Below are 8,621 nucleotides of genomic sequence, written 5' to 3' on the forward strand. Positions count from 1 at the left end.
GCAGGGGAACACACGGTGAACTTCACTTATCAGCACTGGAGCTGTTGACTCTGGTGATTACAGTCATGTGTTGTAGTTTTTAGCATCCTCTTTCACGTCTTCCAGTTTCTCTTGAAAGGTTCTCTGGAGACTGTTAATATGCGACTTCCTGTGATGTCATCTCCAGCGTTGAATCCTCTGTGTTGAGAGTGATGAGACGGTGAAAGTTAGGCAGAGATGGAGCGCTCCGGACAACAACATAAGCCTTGCAGCAATGACGTTGGTGCACTCTTTAGTTTCTGGAGAGACTTTTCGTGTATCAGTCAAAACGTGATTCAGTATTTCTCACAGGCTGTGTGGAGAAACCCCAAATCAAAATGTTCCATTGGACAGTTCTAGTCTCACGGTGGCCAATCCATCTTTACCAAACGTGCACAATCATCACAAAAAAACAGCAGGTTTTTGCTTTGTTGGAGACGGACATCTTAGCTTTTTATAATTTCAAGATGCTTTTGCACTTCACGTTTTCTAATTATCAAATCGAGCATCATAGTCGCACAACAGTGTGTTACACTCCGTCACTACTCATCTCAAGAGAATGATTTAGGGAGTGGAATCAGGAAAGAAGTATAAAACTAACGGATCGTGTGGAGACGAAGAACGCCACGATGCCAATCAAAGACAAAAGTAGATGTGTTCAAGTCATCGTCCACCTTGTTTTTTTTTTTTTGTTTTTTTTTTAACTGTTTGTAGTTTTACACACAATCAGGCCATTGTCTTCCATTGTTCACCCGGTAACAATTGATGTTGGTGACTTCGAGAGGTTTTGGGTAAAGTGAAGGTTTTCTTTGAGGTGTTCTGGTTACATTTATCACTGACTTTATTTTAATGTGTGTTTTAACCAAATGTAGCCCTGATGTTAACTGGCAACAACTGAAGCCTTTTGACTTGCAAATCACCAAATCAGTGCTTCCTGGTACCTGATATGTAACACACTTTCAGTGCTCAGTGTATAAATGCGGATAATACAAATATGAATCCATTGTATGAAGCAACTCGTCCACTCAGTTATTTCAAAGATCTTTGTCTCCACCTGGTCTGTCCCTGTCCCTCCCTCCTCGCTGGGGTTGCCAGGTCTGTTCTTGCTGGTTTGGCAGCGAGTGGCGCAGCAGGTTCTAATGGTGCCACATGGCTGGCTCGGCTTTACTGTAATTTACGCCCCAACATGATATGAACCTGCTGCTGTTTATATAGGCTCTGACTCACCCCTCACACTTGTCTCCCGCCGCCAACCAACTCTCTCACTCTCTCTCTCACTCACACACACACACAGACTGCCATCCCCACACCATCGTGGCAGAGCCAGTTAAATCGCAATGTTCCTGATGCTGCTTGTTTTCGTACCTTTGTTCTCTCAAGTGTTTACATGTGTGGGAAGTCACTGCTGGATAGGAGGTTGTACTTCATTTTTAACGTCTTCATTGTTAGAAGGCTTCTACATTTTCCGAACTACACACTATATTTCTTTTAATGCCTGGGGTTATGATTTAATTTGCAGATTCGGATTTTATTTTCAACATAAAAACATTCTGTATTTCTTTCCCTCTCCCTAAGCTTTGGACCCTTTCCCACTGGACAAAAAACCCACTAACACCCACTAACATCTGGCTTTACTCCCGGGAGAAATGACTCTGCAGTAGTCGCAGGTTTATCGGCTCCAGCTGCGATGATGGAAACATGACACCCGATTGGAAATACTAATTTCCGCCCCTTCTCCAACACGATACCATGATTTACCAATAAATAAAATCACCAGGGCTTTGGACAATCAAACTGTATTAATGTACAAAACATACACTTAATATGCTCTGCTCAAAGCCACCAGACTCAGACAAACACTAGTTTTACTTTGCCGATCATCGGAACACACTTCATTCAAACTCGACAGAAACTAAATGCGTCTCATCTTTCCACGGTCCAGCAGCTAGTTTGTGCATATGCAGTGCTGATTGGGCAGCATGTGTGGATGATGTACGGGTAGCAAGTGACTTGTGTTGTTGTTGTTCTTTTGTAGTGTCAATGAGCTGATAAATGATATGATAATGTGATATTTTATTGGTATAAAGACATTTTAGGCTGTAACAGAAGCATTTCTGATACTGGCACTCTAGTTTTATTTGATTAACTGTAACTAAAGCTCAACCATAGAGCTGGCAGACCAGAAAATACTCACATAGCCAAATGACGACATGACGGACCCATACTTGTTGTTTAGGTATAAAGGCTTGTTGTTGTGGCTCCCTGACTAACCTCATGAGATGAAATAGATTAAATACGTTTTCAGTTTTCCCAAAGGAACATTGTCATGTGTTCACAAGCTGCTTCCACAGACAAACACTGAAGACAAACAGCCCCACCTCCACAGCAAAACCATCACAGGCCCCCATCGTTCCTGCAGAAACTGATGCTACATGGCAGCCAGTCCTGCGTGCCAGCACAGTGAACAACTACACACACAGAAACACACATGAGCATGACACAAACGGGATTTTATTCCAGAGTTATGCTTGTACACACACACACACATTTTGTCACACTCGGACGCTTCCAGGGTGAACATATGCCTCGCCGACCAGCCGAAACATCCTTTCGGTGAGACGAAGAGAAGCTTGTTTTCTTCCTTGAGGATAAATATTTCAGATGGTGGCCAGACCAACAACATGTCCGTGTGAGATGGATTGTACTCCTGTGTGTGTGTGTGTGTGTGAGTGTGTGAGTGAGTGAGTGAGAGAGAGAGGGCATGGTGATGTTCTCGTGCTTCCAGTCGTCCACATTACCTGTAAGGCTGCAGGAGGACTGTGTTCTTTGTTTCTATTTTTATTTTAAGGTTATCGGTTATTTAGTTTTTTTGCTACTTCCATCACCAGAGCAAAGATTGAGCCAGGTGGAGCAGCTGTCATTCTGCATTTTTATACGTTATGAAATGTACTTAATCAAATTGCTTATTTTGTCCAAACAACAGTCCAAAACCTCAAATATATTAAATTAGGATGATTTAAAACACAGCAAATATTCACATTTCAGTAGCTGGTTACAGAGAACATCCGGCATGTTTTCTTGATGAATTACTTATCGATTAATTATATTTTTATGAATTAATTTAATCAATAATCTGGCTGCACTGTTTGTTCAGTTACATAAATATGTAAATATTAAACTGATGATCAGACATTTTCTTCTTCAAGATGCCAAATGTGATTCATGTCATCTTAAAGTCGTGCTCAACACTTCATCATAAAAACATGACACGCAAAACATCTGATGATGTCTCCCTCAAAAAGGTTAATTTGACTTTGTTCTCGAGTCAGCTCATTCTGTGTATGATATTTCTCTCTTCTGCGTGGGATCAAACTGATATTCTTCACGGTAGATTTCAAAGAGTTCAGTGATTAGCTTCTCTGTGGCATTTAGTCTGCTCCTGTCAGGGAGCCAGGGCGTCCTCGGTGACACTGAAGCTGCATAATGGATTGATAAAAACACTTCATCATCATCATCATCATCATCATCATCATCATCAGTGGATAGAATCACACTGAGATCAGTAAACAGAAATCCTGCAGCATCTCTCTCATTGTTTGTATCTAGAAGACTATTTGAACAGAGCCGAAGATAAGTTTGTTGTTGTGCTGGTATTCCTGATTTCCCCCCCCCAACGCTGCAACGTGATAACACAATCCTTGTATTGTTATCGAGTTTTGGCATTTAATTGGCGAAGTGATTAGTCAATTAAAACACATGACCGAAGCACACTGGCACAGTGAGACAAAGCAGTGTTTTCTGGGTAAATCCCTCTCATTTCCCACTCGATCAAATGTGCTCTTTCATTCAGTGGAATGCTAATCGGCCTCCGTCCAGCTCAGCTGATCAAGAGTGGATTAAACTGGGATTGACCGACGAAATGATCCCGTAAACTGCATAAGCATGTTGTGAGGGGGGGGACTCATGAGTTAGCTCCTCATTACCATGTGCAGGGCAGCAATGATGGTGATTGACAGGTGCAGACTCTTTGAGTGTTGATCAGCATAGTCTACTCAAGATATTATTCGCTGCTAACATTGTGTGTGTGTGTGTGTGTGTGTGTGTGTGTGTGTGTGTGTGTGTGTGTGTGGCAGAGTTGTACATTACCAGTACCGACTTAACTGGGTTTGAAAAAGGTTAAGAGTTTTAAACCGGTGCAATGAGCTTTCTCTGCTCCATAATGCCTGATTAATACTTGGACGACTATAAATAAAGCACTGCTGCAGATTGCGTATAGCACATCATTGTCTCATGATTTGGAACCGCAAAACTGTCCCTCAAACGGGCCGATGCTTCCTGTTACAGGTGTGATGAAATCCCACCTCCTGGTTCTGAAGTCCAATCAAACTTCTTCACATTTTATGGCGGCGCGTCTCTGCGGCAAGATTTTCCACACAAATGAGTCTGTAGGCTGTGCACTAAATGTGCAGCTTTGCTTGTGAAGCTCAGCTGCTTGTCTCTAGGAAATAGTTTTTCTATTTTAATGTTTAAATGTTTGTCTGTGTACAAATTGAACAAACAAGATATTTCGTGAGCTTGAACTTTGGACGGAGCCAGACTAGCTGTTTCCCCTTAATTCCAGTATTTATGCTAAGCTAATCTGCTGCCGGCTCCAGCTTCATATTTAGCGTGAGACATGAGAAAGGTATTGATCTCCTTCTCATGTTAACTCTCTGCTAGACAGCGACCACGTTTGTTTCCATACAATTACGCTACTTGTATATCACATTTCATGCAAAAATGCACCCAAAGTGCCTCAATAATATCAGTAACAAGCAATAGCAATATCACAACTATTTCATTAAGTAGTTGTTCAAAATAAAGAACCTCTTCTTTCCCTCCACCAAGTCCTGTTGATTTCGTTGGGTGAGGTGTCGCCAGTGTTTTCCATAGCCGGGGTTAACACATCAGTCACAATGGTTGGAGGACTTAAGCTTACTTTATTGAATTAAAAAGAGGTTGTTGTGTTGTATGCACTTCTTCCGACTGGTAAACCGGAAGTATGTTTAGTCGGTATCAGAAACACTGGAGGTATGTTAACAACAGCCACACCGCTTCAGCAGAAGAATGCGAGGCGTGAGGCCAAACCTGTCCGACAGTGAGATTACATAAGACATCTCATCATCGCTCAGTCACTGGCATGAAAACACTCGCAAACGCAGAGAGATTCCTCTGTGCGTCTGTTGATTTAGACATGAGAACTGGGCCGCTCTCCATCCTCTATTTATTCTTTTGTAGAGCGTGCCTTTCTTCCTGCCAGGCGGTGGTGCAGCCGCGGCGATGATTACCGCTGCTGGAGCGCTTCCACTCACTCGGTTTGTTCGGCAGCCGATGCCTTACGTAACAGAAAATACACCCAAGGATAGCAAAGAGGGGCGAGAGGGAATCTGGGTATGAATAGGTTTGTTTGTACCCAGAACTCCACAAAGAGACGGCGCTAACCTCGTTTTCTCTTTTTCATGTTTGTGTGTGTGTGTGATTATGACATCAGATGTTGTAGCAATGTTAGAAAAATGTTCTTCAAGAATCTATAGCACGAGTGCTTTTGATCAGAAGTACAACCAGTAGTTTCCATCAGAAGTTTCCATCCAGAAATCTTCACATAGATCAAGATCCGTTTCCACTCATGATGTATTGATTATCAGCACAAGGCCCACTCCTCTTCTTCCACCTGATTTAAGCACCTTGAAGCTGTTCTCTCTCTACATTCACCGGGCAGTCAGCCTAATTTTCCTTGCACCCCTGCGTCGTGCTGCTCTACTTCCCTTTTTTGAAGTCATGGAGAAGTTTGTGCACCAAGGTGACTGTTGTGCGTCAGCCGGCGGGCATTAGCAGGCGTCCCTCGTAGCGAGCAGCCACAAAAAAGATGTCTGTCAACCTCAAATGTACCCTTGTCCCCCCCCGCCTTATGCCCATTCTTCTGTGCTCTCTGTCAACTTTACTCTTCTACAATTCCAAGCTATAAAGTAACCTGTTTGGACTTTAACTGAACTAGTACTGAATGTGTGACCAGGTCTTGATCATTCAAAGGCTGCTTGTGAGTCTTCCCCTCGTCCCTCCTTCCCTCCTTCCCTTTACCTCTCTGCCTCCATCCTTTGCTGCCATTTCAAAGTTATAAAAGAAAGTCAAAGAAAGAGAAGGCTGGGTGTTAAATTGCTGGGTTTTGCCGGAGATCCAACAGAAGTGAAAGGGCAGCTTGGACTGAGGGGGAGGTTGAGTCACTGCAGAGCCGATAAAACTCATTATGTATTTCTTTGTGACTTTTCCTTCAGCCGTTAACGAGGGCTCAGGCCTTTTTTGAGTTGTTCTGATCGCCCAGAACTGGATCATGCAAGACACAAAGTCACATCTCGTGTTTGCTGACTGATCACCAAAATCATCCAATGGCATCATCTGTCTTTGTGCTCTTTGCTGTTATTGGAGGTTGAGTTATTCCTCCTCTCTGTTTTCACAGTTTATATCAGTGGTGAAGCTGAAACCTGCAGGAAGACTTGAGACCGCTCAGTATTACTGGTAGACTGATTTGAATTGGCGCGATCGATGTCATGTTGACATCTTATAGTCTTATAGTATTTCACTGAGCCAGCGCCAGGGAAAGCTTTGTTTATGTCTTTGTTATTTATGTACGATTAAAAGTTTTACTGATAAATGCTGTCGCAGTCAGAACCGGAACCAGAACCAGCCCTTCACCTGCGTTGTGTTTACTCTGTTTTAGAGACAGTGGTGAAGCAAAGGACTGTTGTTTGACTGTGATGTTGACGGGTTAGTGCAACTTCTCACTCCACAAACAAATGTGCAAATTGATTCAACTGACAAAGAACCAGAAAAAACAAACCAACAGGAAATCTGTAAAGTCTGTGGAGGCGAAGTATCCCCAAATCTATACAGAAAATGATACTGCAAAGCATGAACATACACCTGACATGTATACACATGTTCATTATTCAGCTGATTTACATCTGCATTTACTCACAATATAAGGGGACTAAAAATGGCAACCGTATTTTAAGCTTTGGCAACCAAATGCTGAAGCCACGTCAAAAGTTAGTGCTGAAGCCTGACCTGTAGACATTCGTTTATTGGTCAACCACTATTCAGAATTGTCTGTTCTGATTACTGGCTGAGAAAGAGCTGCTTTCAAATGACAAAAAAACAAACAATGTGGTTACGTTTCTGCATGCGTATCTTGATCCACCTTTATCCATAAGCTCTAGATAATATGACCTTGTTTCGTGCAGCTGAAGTATATTCGGACCTGACCAGGATGTCGCTTTGGTGCCAAATGATCACATGGAGCTTTATGGTGTTGGTTGCAACACTTAGCTCGAGTTGTATCTCGCCATGCGGATATTTTTGGTTTTATGTCACGTTTTCAGATATCTGCCTCTGAGATTTGATGGCACCGTGGATAGATGCCACCGGAGATGAGTGAGAAAATGGGTTTTATTTATGTCAGTTGATCTGATCCTTGGAAGGAAAAAAAAAAATCAATTAGCAGTGTGCCAGAGTTCAGAGTGTTAGGGACACGGCAGGAAACCGTGATGGGTCCAGGTCTGCTGCTGAGCCGAGGTGAGTCAGCAGCCAAAACCAGGTTTTATTTTAATACAGACAGCAGGGGAGTGAGAGAAAACAGTCCCCCCCCCCCCCCCCCCCCCACCCCAACAACAAACACACACATACCACAACATACACACACAAGCCCCCCCCCTCCCTGAGACTCTCTCTTTCTCATTATTTCCCTTATATTTCACCCGTCCAGTCCTCGCCATGAGCTTGAATTGAATCCCTGCTTCACTCCTCTTCCTCCTGGTTGGCTCAGCTGACTCTGCTGTGTGTACGTCCGTGTGTGTGTGTGTTCATGCCCCAGTAAAGAGTGGTGCGCCTCATTTTAGCTCATATCAGTGTTTGTATCCGTGTCTTTTCTGCTACTTGACTAACCAAACGTGCTGTTTTTTCCCACCCTTTTTCCAGTCCATCATGGAGCAGTTCAACCCCTGCTTGCGGAACTTCATAGCCATGGGAAAAAGCTACGAGAAGGCGCTGACCAGTGAGTACACCAACCATTTCTGGTTTCCTCTCCGTCTTCGTCCTTCTCTCATTCCTCCTGTCTGTCCAGTAGTCCAGGCAGAGGGCCAGCAGACCCGACGCTTGGCGCTGCTTTTATATCCTCTTCATTTTTCCTGAGTAGAGATGTGGTGTGATGACAACACAGATGTTCAGTGGCTTCTAGTGTTGTTGACGTCAGCATCAGGCCAGAGCCCAGAATCCTTAAAACTCTTTGAACCACAGAAGCACGTTTGTTGCTCTGTCGCAGAAGTGACAGCAGTAATGTCCCCCTGCAGAGACAGTCATAGAATCTCTTTTTCAAATGTTAAAGATTTGCTTGTCAGAGATGACACTCCTGATGTCCTCTGATTGTCCCTCTGTCATGATGTCCATTGTCCACACATCCTTCTCCCTCTGAAACCGGTTCATTGATCTTAAATGTCCGCCTCTATTGTACGTCCTTTGTCATCGCTTTTCGCGTGTGTGTGTGTGTGTGTGTGTGTGTGTGTGTGTGTGTG

The 8,621-nt window shown here is 43.5% G+C and overlaps 1 protein-coding gene across 7 annotated transcripts in view; it reads left to right on the top strand.

Moving 5' to 3' along the window:
- Positions 1-8,621, top strand: part of baiap2b (BAR/IMD domain containing adaptor protein 2b) — a 56,614-nt gene that overhangs the window by 9,100 nt on the left and 38,893 nt on the right. For 6 of the 7 annotated variants that reach the window (XM_031842836.1, XM_031842837.1, XM_031842839.1 and 3 more), the window contains exon 2: positions 8,029-8,104. In XM_031842836.1, the coding sequence (XP_031698696.1) occupies positions 8,029-8,104 (76 nt within the window). Of the gene's footprint in view, positions 1-7,782; positions 7,892-8,028; positions 8,105-8,621 lie in introns of those variants that run through there. The other variant, XM_031842838.1, reaches the window with a different exon arrangement.

The sequence above is a fragment of the Anarrhichthys ocellatus genome, unplaced genomic scaffold (genome assembly GCF_004355925.1).
Source record: "Anarrhichthys ocellatus isolate YVR2014 unplaced genomic scaffold, GSC_Weel_1.0 scaffold4, whole genome shotgun sequence".
Lineage (NCBI taxonomy): Eukaryota > Metazoa > Chordata > Actinopteri > Perciformes > Anarhichadidae > Anarrhichthys > Anarrhichthys ocellatus.